This window comes from Aspergillus karnatakaensis (genome assembly GCF_047715665.1).
Source record: "Aspergillus karnatakaensis strain CBS 102800 unplaced genomic scaffold BJY04scaffold_108, whole genome shotgun sequence".
Lineage (NCBI taxonomy): Eukaryota > Fungi > Ascomycota > Eurotiomycetes > Eurotiales > Aspergillaceae > Aspergillus > Aspergillus karnatakaensis.
The window spans coordinates 24,653-40,164 of NW_027395820.1; the positions used below are offsets into that span (position 1 = coordinate 24,653).

Sequence of the window (15,512 nt, forward strand, 5' to 3'; positions counted from 1 at the left end):
CATCCTGTCGTTCATCTGACAGGAGCCGACCTATTGAAGAAAGAGCTGGGCTTACTTGCATCAAACTCGGGCTCGCCCAGAGACAGCTATGAAGAACTCTGAGATTAAGCTCGTCTTTATTGGTCAAAATGGATACCCATTGCGACTTTTCACATTCTGAACCCATCCAGACCGTATAGTTCTCTGTGACACAGCATGAACTAGCTGGCTAGGGACTCCTTTAAGCACCATGTAAGATGGCCCTCTTCCCAGTTATAGTTTACCGAGGACCCTAATCTTCTGTTCGTCTTTCTCCGCAAAACTGTTGATCAAATGTACCAAGCTGGTATTCCATTTGACTCCCGCACATTCGCAGAGAGAAATGGCTCCATTTGCTTCTTGCAACCTCAGCAACATGCCAGATAATCCTACCATCCTCCTCTATATCACTTCATTAGCACTGGGATGGCTGTCTGTTCTCAGCGCCTATCGCCTATGGCTCCACCCACTCCGCAGAATCCCAGGCCCAAAGCTCGCAGCCATTACCCATCTTTACGAGTTATATTTTGACGCCATCAAGGGCGGAAAATACATCTGGCAGATTGAGAAGATGCACGAGCGCTACGGTGAGATAAGCAGCACAATATGACAAGCTAGTCCCTAATCGATACTGAGGCAGGCCCCGTGGTCCGAATCAATCCGCGCGAGGTGCACATCAAGGACTCGACCTTCTACAGCGTAATATATGCCGGAGGCAGACGAGATAAGGATCCCGAGTCCCTTTTCTGCAGTCTAATTCCGGACGCGGTACTAACGACGGTCGACCACGACCACCACAAGCTCCGCCGGCACATCATCGACAGTTTCTTTTCCAAGCAATCGGTCGCAAAGCTCGACGGGATGATCCGAGAGAAAGTCAGAATCCTGCTTGGGCAGCTCGGTCAGGCGCGTCGAAAGGGCACCGTGGTTGAGCTGCATGCTGCGCTGGGCGCCCTAACCTCAGACGTGATCTCGGAATACATGTATGGGGAAAGCCTGGGGAGTCTGCATGCCCCTAGGTATCGAACCCCGATATCCGACTCGGCGGCGCACACGATCGGATGGCTTCACTATGTCCGGTTCTACCCGGCTGTCTTTCGTCTCGCGTGGCTTCTCCCGGTGCAATCGCTCGGTGGGCGGCTGTCCGTCGTTGGGCCGGTTCTCCGCTTACTCCAGTTCACGCGGGACAAGGCTGATGAATACCTCGCTGGGACCTCCAAGTCGGGGGCTGACGGTGAGGGGAAGAAAACTATCTTCAGTGCTCTGGTTGCGGAGACTGTCCCGCCGCATGAGAAATCACGACAGCGGCTGGTGGCTGAGGTGACAAGTATACTTGCCGCGGGGACAGATACCACGGCCCGAACGGGCGCCGTGGCTCTATTTTATCTCGCGCGTAATCCAGTAGTCCTCAAGGCCCTCCGCAAAGAGCTGTTCGAGTCGTTTTCCTTGTCGCGCGACAAGGGTACTTGGGTTGAACAGGAAATTCCAGCGTCTAGCCTCGAGAGGCTTCCTTACCTTGTATGAGTCCAACCATATTAACTCACTACCGAGGAGAAGGATCTCGAGTTAACCATCACAGTAGACGGCCGTCGTCCGCGAAAGCCTTCGTCTGGCCCATCCTGCAATCCTTCGATCCTCCCGGGTCGCAGCCGAGCCGGTCATGTACAAGGATATTGCCATCCCTTCCGGTGTATGTCCATGTTCATGTTCATGTTCATATTCTGCCTGACCAACCCACCACTCCTGCAATGCTAATATAACATACCGGTCCCTGTCTCCAGACCCCAATAAGCCAGTCAATCTACTTTGTCTCCATGGACCCTGACATCTTCCCTGATCCGGAGACCTTCAATCCAGACCGGTGGATTGATGCAGCCGCCAACGAGGTGAACCTCCACAAACATCTGGTGACCTTCACCCAGGGCTCCAGACAATGCCTGGGAATCAGGTACGTCAGTCCTTTCCACCGTCACGTTCCCTTGGCTGACCCGCTACCTATGTATATTATATATATATATAGTCTGACGTATGCAGAATTGTACCACCTGATAGCAGCAATAACCTGCACATTTGACTGGCAGCTCCACGAGACAGATCTAGAGGACATCCGTACAACGCGGGATTTCCATCTTGCTATGCCCGAGTGCGGCTTTTACTCGGCCAAGGTCATATTCACGGGAATGAAGGGTTAGTTAGTTGGGGGTTGATGTCAGAGTGGACCTCGACAGAGCAGGGCGCTAGGTTCATACCTGGGCTCTGGCTGGAGTGGTTCCATCTTACTTTCGTCAGTCGTCTATCTAGACTTTCGCTCGCTTAGCTTTCTTCGCGCAACTGGATTTCACTTTCTTTTCGTTTTGGGGGGGGGGTGCTATTGCATCGCATTGAATCGCGACTATATATATATATATCAAGGGGAAGGTTTTGAACTGGATTCTTTCCATCTTGATTCGCGGTCATCATGGAATCCTAATTGTTAAAGTAGATGAAGCTGGGTACAGGTATGTATCCTGGGAACGGCGGTTAGAGTACGGCTCACCTGGAACCGTTGCTCTTAACGGACCTGACTGACTGAGTATTTTCTCCTCGTCAACGTAGCCTGTTCTATTCTGGTGTAGACGACTACGAACTGTATGGAAACGACAAAGCCAACCAAACGCATTCAGGTATACAACCTCTACCCCGTAGTTTCAGTCTCAGTTTCAGGTTCAATTCTAGACTAGACTACAGTGCCAGCCCTAACAGCAACACGCGCGCCCCGCCGTTTGTGCCCATCTTTGCCTCCACGTCGTCGAACGTCTTCATCATCTCCGCGTGGAGGTACGTCATGACTCTACGCACGTAGTCCAGGGATCGAGCCGATTCCATCGCGTCCAGGATATGTGTCTTGACCTCGCGCTTCAGCGTCTTGGTTGGGTTGGGGCGGTTGTAGATGGCGGAGGTGATTCGGTCTGGGTCGGGGGTGTGGCTGAGGAGGTGGATGAGGGGGAGGGAGAATTTGCCCTCGTCTAGGTCCTCGCAGAAGCCTTTCTTGGATGTATACTGCATGTGGTGTCAGTATTAGGTTGGAAGTGTCACAGGGTGGTTGTTGGTTGCTTACGTCGGGGGAAGTAAGGTTCAGGTAGTCATCTCGGATTTGGTAGTACCGCCCGACGAGGGTCAGAAGGCGAGCGAGAGATGGGTCGGGGGTGGTGTTTGGGGCTTCTGCTTCCATGAGCCGGAGCATGAGGCGGAAGAGGCCGCCGGTCTTGTTGTCTACCATCATGATGTATTCGTCGGTTGATGGGCATCGTGCGTGATGGCGCCAGTGGAGATCGAAGCTCTGGCCGCGATGGAGGTTGCTTAGTTCGTCTGATAGGTTAGTACGGACCTGCTGAGACAGATCAGGGTGCACACCTATGAAGATCTCCATGCATTCGGGGTTGCGGAGCTTGGTGGTCTCGTGGACGGTCTTGACGTAGGTAAAGTTGGCGCTGTTGATGGTTTGGCTTGTCCCGTAGAAGATGTGTGTTGCCGGCTGGCCTCGCCGCAGGGAGGAGACGTCTTCAATGTCATCGAGCCTAAGAGGTTAGATATGAAAGCTCAGGTGTGAGAGGTCGCGTACATCAGGGAAGAGTTGTGGAGCATCTGGACGATGTCCTTGATCACAAGAAGGGAATCCTTGGGGACCTTGAGCCACAGGTTCAGCATGTCGATGAACTTGTTGCGCATGTTCTTCGACTTGAGGGAGTTGATGTACTCGTAGGGGGCGTCACAGATCTACAGCCTCATCAGCACTGCGTCAGGACGGGAAGGCACCACAGGGGCAACGTGCATGGCTTGGGGCCCTGATGAAGGGGACGGAGTACGAGGCCATTGGCGGCTCCTTTCCAACAGAGAGACCATTGCTGTGGTTGCCTTCATGGTTGACATGGTTGACATGGTTGGTTCTGCTGACGCTGTTGATACTCTTCACGTTATTCGTCTTTGCCGTCGACCTGCGCTTGTTGTTTGTGCCCGGTTCCGGTGGACTACTGGCTCTTTTCGCCCCCTTCGGTGGAGGATATCCTTCCATGATGCGAGGAGGCTTAGTGCCCTTTCCAATAAGGGTGGCTCGATCCTCCGCCGTGGTCTTCAACTCATGGTGGTACCGGGGTGCGTGCAAGAACCAAAGTGTACTACCCCCCAGCAGCTGGATGACCATAACGAGGTAACGATGAAGTTCCTTTGACTTCGGACCCGGAGCCTTATACCAAGCCTCGAAACCATCTATAAGTATCTGCTCTCCCTTGTTGATCTCGGACCTGATGATGCTGCGGGCCTCATTCTCTGTGTAGCCGTATTCGCGCATGAATAGAGCAACGCTGTTTTGGATCCGGTCCAAGGTGCCGGCAGCCTGGTGAGCATCGAATTCCTTCCCAAAGCTGACGTAGTCGTTGATTAGAATCGTGGCAAAGCTTCCTTCCTCCACCAGATGCCAGATGGTCGCCTTCTCCTCTGGTGTAATCCGGATCTTATTGGCCCAAGATCCGAGTTCATAAGCCCAACTGGCGATCTCAGTGTCAGCGCTGGGAAATGACAACTGCTGGGAGGCTTACTTTACTCCCCCTTCCTTCACTCGGTGGGACTTGAATTGCTCAAATGACATGTTGTTGTGATAGCTGGCCGACTGGCTTTTCAGATGCGCTTGCCAGGATCTGATTTCCAGCATTCCAATATCGGAGTCCACTTCCAGTACTGCATCCACAAAGCGTCCGGCCAAATCGTTGATCTTATACTTAGGCTCATGGTTCTCACAAAGCTTCATGTGAGAGAGCAAGGTCAGTGCCAGGTCTTGGGTGATATCGTCGTTCTTCTCCATTGGCAACGAGTCTGTTGCGTCTGCGACACATCAGTGCAATCCTTGTCAGCAAGTCTTCTTCCCTTACGAACCATCCCAGAAAAAGGCCCAGTCACAAAATTGCGTGACCATCCTCATCCGCTCCGGTAGACAGTCGCAATAAGCCCAGGCGGCGTAGTTCCCCAGCGGCGTCTGGCATGGCGCAAAGGTCGGTAGTGGCTGTCCAAGATTGTCCGCTTCCAAGGCGTCTCTCCACTCAATCAGGAAGTCGGCGCTCGCCTTGTCGGAAATCTTATGGTGCCTAGATAAATACACTGGGTACAAACTAAACCATTCGGGTGGCGGCGGATCGTACGTGCGCACGTCCTTCAGGTCACAATGATCACTGTACCTGTCGAGGGTGTCCATTGCGAGCTCCATTGCCGCAAAGTGACTTTGGGATATAATCTCAGGGACTGGGGCAGAATCGGTTGGCGCGACCGGATTTATCTAGCAGCCTCCAGGGGTAGCATTCGCGAGGCCCGAGTCTTTCTACGCCGGGTTTCCATCAAGTCGCCTCGAACAAGGTCTCCCTTTAAGTTGCTCGGAACGATCTTCATGCCGTGATGAGACGTGTATGGTTTGCTGCAACACACCCTGTGCAAGAACCCGACTGCGTACCACATGCATTGCCCATCGAGCCAAGTTGTGCAACTAAGGGTTGTTTAAATAAACCCATGAGCTGCGCTCGCTCTTCTGGAAATTCCGAGAGCGCTTGATTGAGCTTGACCGTGAATTACGCCGAACATACATCGTTAACAGCCGCAGCATATAATAAGCTTTGTGATATTCCCAACCGGACCACAGTACCCTGCGTGGAAGCGCAGGAACCTCTGCGTCAGGGACGGTAATGCTTGTCTGATCCGCATTGTACACCGTGGCTTGTGTACTTTGTATCCCATGTCAACCCCATGGTGTATCAGGGCCACGAAGACCAGACCGCTTCAATAGCCAACCCCCTTCCGAAGTGATGCTTCGTCCCGGTCGCCTCTGGCCTGGTCTCGATCCTAGCTACCCATTTGCTGCATCGCCTTTCAAACGCCCCCTTGGTTCAGCTGATGAGAACGGTGTACGACATGGACGCCCTGATGTTGCAACCATGCGGTCTTAGCCGGGTATGAATGGGAGATACCTCGTGTTGTGGCAGATTGGATTCCGTCCAACTCCTGTGCTGTTCCAGGCTTATCAATGCGTGAGCCTGACGATGTAGATACCATGGCCTGAGTTCGGGGATATATGAAGGTCTTTGGGCTGCATGGCGATATCGAGATCGCCCTTGATAAATCGCCGAATCGCAGTAATTTATCTGGCTGGGAACCTTGCCATAATGGAATTGATCCAGAATTCGACCAGTTTCCCACTACAAGGTATTTCCTTTCTAGCCTGGAGGTTACACAGGAGAGCATCTCTGATATAGGAATAGACCTTTCGAACCTCACGCTGCAGAGCCCGAGAGCCTTACTCATAACCCTGATCGGGATTCTTCTCACAGTGGGATATTTTTTCACGGGGCGCGATCCCTATAGCCTCAAGAGAGTCCCAGCCATACCACGCTCACGCATAGGCGATGCATTTAGCTCTGGCGTTTATTGGAGGTTCTTTGTCCCCAGGCTGCTTCCGTACATAAGAGATGGTTATTACAAAGTATCTACTCTCTCAGTTGGCGCCCACACGCTGCTGACCCACGGTAGTATAGTAAGAAGGGGAAGACATTCAGAATCTACATCGGTACATTCCAATGCTGGGTGTATGTCCTGCCGCAGAAATACCTGGCCCAGGTCAAGAACCAGGCGACCTCAGAGCTAAGCTGCAGAGATCTCATTGATGAAGTGCGCTCCCTCGATTGTTCTCCCCAATCGGTAGTTGACCCATCCAGGTGATTGCAGCGAAATTCTCCGCTGGCCATTTCGACAACTTTGAGGTCCAGGTCGGATCGAAGCTCATGAACGCAAACCTCACGGGGATCAAGTCCATGGTCCAAGTACGAACGGAGCAGATCCTCCACCGAGAGATTGGCAGCCCGAATGAATGGAAACGGTTTAATGCACGCAAGCTAACTCAAACGATGATGAAGCACGTCTCAGGACGCGTTGTCTTTGGCGAAGCCCTAGCCGACAACCCGGCGTTCCTCCGTGCCATGGACCAATACACCATGCAAGTCATCCCGTCCATGCTGGTGCTTCGATACTTCTACTTGGGGCCGCTAAGAAACCTGGTCATATACTTGATCCACCTCAGACAGCGCCCCTACCTTGCCGCGGCCGCTCGCTTTGTGACCGAAGATGTTGCAGAGAGGAAACGGATGGAGATCCTCAGGCCTGCTGGCTACGAGAGGCCGGTGGACTGCGTCCAATGGTCACTTGACGATAGCCTTGCCGAGGAGCAAAAGAGCGCAGAGGCCATCGCTCACCGGCTCTTGCTTCTCTCCGCAGCTATCATCGACACGCCGACTATTAGCATGCTCAACTTACTTTACGATGCAGCGGCACACCAAGATTGTCTGGACGAACTCCGCGCTGAGATTAACGAATGCCTCTCCGAGTCCGACGGCGCATGGACCGAGAGCTCCATGTCCAAAATGCGAAAGCTCGACTCATTCATGCAGGAAACCTTCAGACTGAACCCCGGCATTGCCTCGCGTAGGTACTCTAGCCCTTGTTTCAAGCAAGCGATGCTGATTTCAAAGTAACCATCTGGCGCCTCATCATGAGCGACACCTTCCGATTCGACGACGGCCTCGTACTCCCAAAGGGCGCGAAGCTGGTCTTCCCGACCATGTGCATGATGCAAGACCCTGAGATATTCCCGAACCCAGAGAAATTCGATCATCTCCGATTCTATAACATGCGAGAGGAGGATCGCAAGGCTGGCGTTGCGTCGGCGACGGGTCGTACGTTCACCTCTACCTCATTGTCAAACCTCGCTAACGGTCTTGAATAGGGAAAGGCGATATCCGCTACGAATGGTTCACGTAAGATACCCCTGGCCCTGATTTCCATCCCTACTGGAAGGAGACACTAACTCGTTATACCGTACAGCTTCGGTTACGGCCGACAGGCATGCCCCGGTCGATTCTACTCTATCCGGCTCATGAAGACTATCTTCGGCGAGCTCATCCGCCGCTACGACATCCGGTATGCTGGGCCTGATCAGGCGCGTCGGGGAACGTTGGATCTCGAGCCTGTTCTTGCGCCGGATCCAACTGTTGAACTTGAGTTCCGGTTAAGGGCGTAGACGAGTAATTGTGGGAAAGGTGATGCTTGAGTTGAGGTAGACTGAGCGCATGGAGGCGAGTGGATGGCTCGGACCCTCCACTACAATAAAAACTAAGAGGGCTTGAAACCTGACTCCAGCTATTCAATCTTTTGTTGACTGATATTTGCTCAATGCATCTCTTGTCGTGTGGTATTGTCAGTTGTAATGTAGCCCATTCCGCACGTCGGAAGATCTCGTCCATCAATCCATATTTGCTCCCACCGCTAATGGTTTCCTCTTTCATGTCATTTATCCACAGTGGTCGTACGGAGGCCTCTTTCTGCCTAGAGCCCCCACCGCTTGCAATGATAAGACGGCAGCTCGATATAGTGGGTTTCCGACAGGGGCGTGAGACTGAATGGTAGTTCGGCGGTGGCAGGAGGGGAGGGACGAGTCGGGGTATTCGGAGTGTTCATCGAATCAATATTGAGAATCTGCGTAGTCATTTTTGTTAGAAAGATATTCTCTTTCGCATGCAGTAAGAGGAATGGATCCGGGTTTGGGTTGGTTTGTCCGTCTGCATCAGGGCAGCTGGGTGCGCGCGCGCAGGGCATATCCCATCGCAACCCCATCATCTCCATTGGAGATAACACTCCAGGGGAAACTATAGGCAGACGCTATAAGACTGAGCCTACCTCCAGGATCGCGTCCCTTGTGGACGCCTCAAGTGTGTGGCGAGAGCCAAGCCCTTGCCAACCCTCAGCGTTTGTTGTAGTCTGGCAGAAGTTCCTCTGTGTTCTGTATTCTCTGGTCGGGATCGAGATCCACATTGACGAGTCTTGTTTGGCACATTCCCTGCGACGTTGGGCTGATAATGTAGTACACGAGCAGGTAGGGTTGGGGCAGCCCTGTCACATCTCGGTTTTCAGGCTGTCGGTATCAGGTTGAAGGTTTTTGAAACAGAGAGCCCTCGACTTGCGTGTCCCAGGATCTACAAGGCGCATCTCGAGGATGTTGATCATGTATTGCTGTTCCACCACAGATGGCATTCGACTCGATCGGACGGCGAGAAGATGGCAGGTCTGCGCCGAGGTCGGTGGGGGGACCATTGAAGATGGAATCTGTTTTATCGCATCGCTGTGAATGTCAGTCTCGGAAATCTGTGGGGTCTTTACTTTCCAAGAGTCTGGATATTCCATCCTCTATAAACAGGGGTTATTCTGCAAAGTTTATGGAAGCTCTTCACCTAGGGCTAGAGTTCTTCCTTTCTGGCTAGTAGATTCCAACAATCAAGTTAAAATAACTGTATAGCGGAGCTTGATAGGTGAACTGATTGGTTACGAAACAACCAGAGACAGTATGCTAGGCCATCTCCGGGTCGAGAAGACAGACTGTAGGACAACAACGGTCATACCTCCCTTTCTCACTACAACCTGTGTAATGCCAGGTTTCCCACCATGTTGCACAACCCCCTTTCTGTGCTCACGGCATGTGCAAGGTTATTTCGCGCATACATACGCTACCCCATTGTAGTAGACACACTTCCTACATCGTCTCATGGCGGACAAACTACACTCTGGGGTCATGTTGCTGGTGGTGATGTACCAACAGCCCTGCGAGTAGGTCGACTGTTAGTTTCTTGTAGGTGGTACAAGAGAGCCTTGCACCCGTGAAGCCAGTGGAATTCGCCGAACGTTGCACGTCCAGCACAAGGTACTACCATTGTATCCTCAGAATCGCCAGCAGATTTTGACATGATGCATTCTGCATTGGGCTTTTCGACAGGGCTTACTGCACTAGAAGTTACTGAATCTCGAGTCCAAGATGTAGAGCTTGTAGATGGCTGTATCGAGCTAACATGCAAGGACTGATTGCACGTCTTGTATTCAGTGCTGATCAACCAACACCCCCAGGGCTAAAGTGACCTTGTTCCTGTGCGAGTCACCTTTCAGCAGTGAGCACTTCCTTGGATGCTTTTGAATGAGTAGGACTTTTTCTCTCTATAGGAACGAACGATATGGCATATGTTTAGGATTCTCGCGCCCATTTCAGGACAAATCATTGCCAGATGAGAAACTTCCGTTCTTAATGCATGTATATAATGTGGATCCATCTTCTCTGTCGTGCCGCTGAATTGCCCATATTCTGCGCCCAATCTCCAACTTAGGATAAGCTCATGTTCGCGCACTTCTCTAGGTACTCAAGACCGGCCAAGAGTTACTTAACTAGAGCAGACTCGTGGTAATGACCGATTAGGCTTAACTTGGCATGGCGGCAGTGCAGCTGAGTTGAGCTCTCAGCTGGAGCCACAACAGCTCAGCTCCATCAACCCCTCCTCTGTCAACAATCTCACAACACTCATCTGTCACAGAACTACAGCTCATCATGGTATCTTCTGCCAGTCAGTCTACTACATCTAAATCATTACTGACATCCCATCCCCAGGCCGAACACCTCACCGAAGACCAGATCGCGCAGTTCAAGGAGGTCTTTGCCGTCTTCGTAAGTCCTGCGGGGTAATCCTCCACTGTTGATCCCGACCTGCTCTCCTAACCACCACCTCTCAATTCAACAGGACAAAGATGGCACGGGTCAGTTACAATCTATTGCTCTCTCTAAAATATTTCACTAATTCTCTATAAAAAGGCGACATAACCGCCACCGAACTCGGCGAGGTCATGCGCTCGCTCGGCCAGAACCCCACCGACACCGAACTGCAGGACATCATCGACGAGCTCGATGTCGATCGCACCGGCACCATCGACTTTGACGAGTTCCTCGTCATGATGTCGCGCAAGGTCAAAGACAGTGATCCCGAGGCCGAGCTGCGAGAGGCCTTTGCCGTGTTCGATAAGGATAAGAGCGGCAGCATTAGCGCCGATGAGTTGCGGCAGGTGCTGAGGAGTATCGGGGATGATGTTAGTGACAAGGATGTTGATGAGATGTTGCAGTTGGCGGATGTTAACGGGGATGGGAGTATTGACTGTGAGTTGTCTTTCGTTCTAGCTTGTTCTGATGAGAGACTGATGAGGATGCAGATGAGGAGTTTGTCAAGTTGATGTCGCAGGCTTAGAGGATATATTCGCGCAGAGGGCTATTTGAGATAGTACATGCAGAGATATCCTTGGATACCCTCATATACCGATCATCGTAGTCCAGTACACAGTGTGTCTATAACCAAAGGACTTATTCTCCATATACCCCATGGTCATAAGGAACGCACTCGGCCAGCCTTACCAAAATACATATAGCCAAAAAGCTTCATCACAATTCAGCAGATGGATAGCTCCGGCCCGGGAACGCATTCTCCCATCCTCGAAATCTCCAAGTTGAAGACCTTCATACACCTATTCCTTTCCTGCCCTTCATTTACTCCTCCATGTGCCATCCACAACCCTCGAGTCATACCCACAGAATGCCCCATTCTCTCACTGTACCTGTAACGGATCCCAAGCCTCAATTAGCTTCCGTCTAAACTGGTTACTGCATTTGCACATATTGTGTCCGTCAACGGCGAGGTATTGGATTCCAACGTAGCTTGTAGGACGCTGATGGAGGTGCCTTCGGTGAAAGCTTGCAGTGGTTTCGCAGTAGTCGATATCCACGGGAGCTTGAGAAAGTACTTAGTGCATGTTCATATATGAGCCGAGTGGCCGGCCGATCCGAGACCGAGGCTGCCTGCCGCTGCGGGGTTGGTTCGTGCGGGGACATCCATATCTGGGGTATCCTTAAGGTTCTTCTATCATCTATATTTTATCAATCAGTAGCAGCTCCATTGAACCCTACATGTATCTCATAGCTTGACCGCCGCCATGAACTTCGACTATCCCCCCGACCTAGTCGCCCACCTCGCCTCCCTCGACAAATTCATCCACTCCACCATCCTCCCCCTGCAGCACGCAGACGACAACAACCGCTTCTTCGACCACCGCCGCGAATATGCACGCACAAACTGGGAGGCCGGTGGGTTACCCAGGAGAGAGTGGGAGGAACTCCTAAGTATGCCCCCTACCCTACACCTAGCCAACCCAACCCAACGATACATCCACCGAATACCCTGCTAATAAAGAAAAAAGACAAAGCCCGCATCCTCGCCGACCAAGCAGGCTTCTTCCGCTTCGCCCTCCCCAAAATCTACGGCGGCACCTCGCACCCACACACAAACCTCTACATGTCCGCCATCCGCTTCCACCTCGCCTCCCACCCAACCTACGGCGGCGGCCTCGGCCTCGCAAACGACCTCCAAAACGAACACTCCGTCGTCGGAAACTTCCCGGACGTCTTCATGCTGCACCATTTCGGCACCGAAGCGCAACGCAACACCCTCATACCCGCCCGTCTCCGCGGTGAATTCCGCACCACCTTCGGCCTCACAGAGCCAGACCACGGCAGCGACGCAACATTCATGTCCACCGCCGCGACCAAGAAAAGTCAAGACGGGATCGAAGGGTGGGAAATCAACGGCGCCAAAAAATGGCAGACTGGCGCACACTACGCGACACACCTTATCGTCTTCGCCCGCACAGGCGGGAGGGACGGCAGCGCACGGGGGATAACAGCATTCCTGATCCCGCGCGAGACCCCGGGAATCGAAATTGTAAGCTACGAGTGGACATTCAACATGCCCACGGACCACGCAACGATAACGCTGAATAACGTGTGGGTTCCTGCCTCCGCGATACTGGGGCAGCAAGACGCGGGTCTGGCGATCGCGCAGACATTCGTGCATGAGAACCGCATCCGGCAGGCCGCGAGCTCGTGCGGCGCGGCGAAATTCTGTCTTGAGAAGGCGATTGAGCGCGCGAAGAGCAGGACGATCTGGGGCGAGGGGAGGAAATTGGCGGATCACCAGGCGATTCAGTTTCCGGTTGTGGAGCTCATGACGCAGGTGGAGATGTTGAGGCTGTTGATTCTTAAGACGAGTGGGGAGATGGATCGGGTGGTCGAGGAGTGTAGGGGGTCTGGGAAGACGCCGTGGGTGGAGATTGAGCGCGGGTTGAGTGATAAGGTGGCGATGTGTAATTATTGGGCGAATCGGTTGGCTTGTCAGGCTGCGGATCGGGCGATTCAGGTGTGTCTCTTCTTGAGTTCTCTCTCTGTCTGATTGTTTGGGGGTGCTGGGTGAGACTATGTTGAGGCTAACTGCTGGTGTAGATTCATGGTGGCGATGGCTACTCGAGACATTACCCCTTCGAACACATATATCGCCATTTCAGGCGGTATCGGATTACCGAGGGGTCGGAGGAGATTCAGATGCGCAAGGTTGCGGCGTACCTGTTCGAGTTTGGGGGGAAGGTCAGTCGGGAGAAGACGAAGCTGTAATCTTGTGTGGCAACAGGCCTGAGTCAAAATGAACATGTATTCAGAAATTTATAGCTCCCTCTATCCAAATGGCATTCTATGATAATGCATGTATGCTATGCTATGTAGCAGACAATATAGTCACAAGGAAAGTAACAGTATAGACCAAAGAAAATAGAAACGACCCCAAGCGCCTGACACCTTGACAAACTTATGTGAAATCGAGCTCATCTTCGCCGTGCGCGACGTACTGGTATTTCATCATTTGTTCGTGGTGCACGTCGTTTGCCTGCGAGTGGACGAGCCCCAAAGCATTGGCGTCTGTATCGGTTGGATCATCGACCATCATGTGGTACTCATTCGGGGCAACGTGATGCCGGACATTTCCCTCGTGGAGTTGATGAGCATGCCCATACGGATCTGCCATAGCGTCGTGAGTCTGAAATCGAGGCATCTGGTGAATAGACATGATTTGCGGATCGAGAGGGACAGCTGGGTAATCGCTGAGAGAGCCTACGTGGCCCTGCAAAATTGAGGAATGTGCTGCTGTGAATAGATTCTGGTGTTGCATTGGAGTGTGGTGGATGATTTGCGGGGCGGGCATCGGTTCAGCTTGTGGGATGTGCGAGTCGATATGGGTATCTGGTTGTTCATCGATTGTCTGCTTTCCGTCGTTGTCGTCTTCTGTATTCATTGTGTCGTCGATGCCGACATCGGCGCTTGGGGAGGGAACTTTGACTGTTTCCTTACAGTGGGGACAGTCGCGGATAACTCGACTGACGGTTTCTTTGATGCGGACCCAGTGGTATTTGACCGCTATGGCGGCGGTGGTCTTGTTGATGCCGGCGTGCTGCTCTAGGTGCACCTGCTTGGCGATCTCGTATTGTTGTTGTGGGTCGGAAACGACTTCTTTGTCCTTGAGCATGAGTTTCTCGCCTTCGCCGTCCTCGCCTTCAATCAGTTTGTAATGTGTTGCTGCGCTCCGTAATCGACTCTTCTCCGCTCGGTCTGCACCGCGAGGATACTTCGAGTGCTTGAGATAGTATCTGATCTTGTCGAATCGATCTTGCGTGACTGGATCCTCGCCTTGGGTACCTAAATCACGTCCATAGATGATCGCATCGACAAACTCCCCGGGACTGGAGAGGACTTTGCCAGCGGCAGGCACTCTGCCGATCCGCTTGAACCCAAGGCCTTCCCACAGCCGACATGAAGCCACATTGTTTTCGTAAATCAGGTTAAATACGGCATACGTATACCCCTGGCTGAGTTAGTTGGTCCTTGACACCTAGAACCTTCACACTGAGAAAGGCACATACCAATCGAGCGGCCCAGTCCAAATAAGCCTCGCCCATCAGGCGACCCACACCCTTGTTTCGAGCAGCGTCTGTGACAAGAAACATGCCGTTACAAACATGGTTACTCCGTCCCGGATAATTCGGGCGGATGTTGAAACTGCCCAGACAGGCTTTGGACCAGTTCACGTTCCCATCCATTGCTTGGACATCGCTGACATCTTTGATGTCGCCAATCAACATGATTGCACCAAAGTTAGAGAACCAGTAAGGAGCGAAATGCTGCGGCGGGATCGGATCAACCATTGCATAAGTATCACCCTTTGCGATTTCCCGGTTGAGCTGCCCGCAAAGGTGAGCTATCAGCGACTTTGGGATCTGCGCATATGAATGGAAAGGCACCAGCGTCGCGACCGTTGATCGGTCACGAAGCGTTAGCTGACGAGGGGCGATCTCGGTCTCATCCTCCATGGAGAGATCATTGGCAGGCATGCTGGTGCAGGGGATACCCTAATTCGGGAATGCCGGTCACGAGACTGCTTACCGCATTAGTGAGTGGACAACAGACTACCGCGCAGTATCCAGCACTGCGGTCAGGACAGCAAAGGGCCTCAGAACGGGGGAAGGACAGACCTTCTCGACAGCAAAACTCGACAGAAATGAATTGGAAAAGAAACCGGCTCTACCGTATGAGCGAAGCCAATGGATAGTTGCTTCGGCGTCTTGTATAGAGCTGTTGAGACTTGTTGGAGGAACTTCAAGGACCGAGCGAGTATTCTCGAGACCGGAATGGGGTGAACGCAACTGCGAACTCGTCGTCCCGCTCGGACTTACTTTTCTGCCCGCCG

General features: G+C 52.5%; 6 protein-coding genes across 6 annotated transcripts; 4 read left to right on the top strand and 2 right to left on the bottom strand.

Moving 5' to 3' along the window:
* Positions 1 to 394: 394 nt before the first annotated feature.
* BJY04DRAFT_224982 (cytochrome P450) lies at positions 395 to 2,210 on the top strand (the record flags this gene model as incomplete). Its single annotated transcript, XM_073718104.1, has 5 exons — positions 395 to 605; positions 659 to 1,536; positions 1,601 to 1,708; positions 1,800 to 1,966; positions 2,039 to 2,210. The coding sequence occupies 5 exons, from the start codon at positions 395 to 397 to the stop codon at positions 2,208 to 2,210; spliced, it is 1,536 nt and encodes a 511-aa protein (XP_073564291.1).
* Positions 2,211 to 2,739: 529 nt separating this feature from the next.
* On the bottom strand, positions 2,740 to 5,242 carry BJY04DRAFT_224983 (bifunctional terpene synthase/polyprenyl synthetase family protein; the record flags this gene model as incomplete). The annotated part of the gene is made up of 7 exons (XM_073718105.1): positions 2,740 to 3,057; positions 3,116 to 3,366; positions 3,412 to 3,575; positions 3,620 to 3,774; positions 3,857 to 4,541; positions 4,593 to 4,875; positions 4,927 to 5,242. The coding sequence occupies 7 exons, from the start codon at positions 5,240 to 5,242 to the stop codon at positions 2,740 to 2,742; spliced, it is 2,172 nt and encodes a 723-aa protein (XP_073564292.1).
* A 958-nt stretch (positions 5,243 to 6,200) lies between these two features.
* Positions 6,201 to 8,107, top strand: BJY04DRAFT_224984 (cytochrome P450; the record flags this gene model as incomplete). The annotated part of the gene is made up of 7 exons (XM_073718106.1): positions 6,201 to 6,240; positions 6,297 to 6,517; positions 6,565 to 6,702; positions 6,750 to 7,512; positions 7,560 to 7,763; positions 7,814 to 7,844; positions 7,912 to 8,107. The coding sequence occupies 7 exons, from the start codon at positions 6,201 to 6,203 to the stop codon at positions 8,105 to 8,107; spliced, it is 1,593 nt and encodes a 530-aa protein (XP_073564293.1).
* Positions 8,108 to 10,395: 2,288 nt separating this feature from the next.
* BJY04DRAFT_203850 (uncharacterized protein) lies at positions 10,396 to 11,770 on the top strand. Its single transcript, XM_073713402.1, has 5 exons — positions 10,396 to 10,456; positions 10,514 to 10,570; positions 10,644 to 10,659; positions 10,715 to 11,053; positions 11,107 to 11,770. Exons 1-5 carry the CDS (start codon positions 10,454 to 10,456, stop codon positions 11,139 to 11,141), a joined length of 450 nt encoding a protein of 149 aa, XP_073564294.1. The 5' UTR covers positions 10,396 to 10,453; the 3' UTR covers positions 11,142 to 11,770.
* Positions 11,764 to 13,424, top strand: BJY04DRAFT_203853 (acyl-CoA dehydrogenase). Its single transcript, XM_073713403.1, has 2 exons — positions 11,764 to 13,139; positions 13,223 to 13,424. Exons 1-2 carry the CDS (start codon positions 12,240 to 12,242, stop codon positions 13,388 to 13,390), a joined length of 1,068 nt encoding a protein of 355 aa, XP_073564295.1. The 5' UTR covers positions 11,764 to 12,239; the 3' UTR covers positions 13,391 to 13,424.
* On the bottom strand, positions 13,425 to 15,459 carry BJY04DRAFT_203856 (putative histone acetyltransferase Spt10). The gene is made up of 3 exons (XM_073713404.1): positions 15,298 to 15,459; positions 14,689 to 15,200; positions 13,425 to 14,630 (listed from the first exon to the last, which is right to left on the bottom strand). Exons 2-3 carry the CDS (start codon positions 15,154 to 15,156, stop codon positions 13,581 to 13,583), a joined length of 1,518 nt encoding a protein of 505 aa, XP_073564296.1. The 5' UTR covers positions 15,157 to 15,200; positions 15,298 to 15,459; the 3' UTR covers positions 13,425 to 13,580.
* Positions 15,460 to 15,512: the final 53 nt, after the last annotated feature.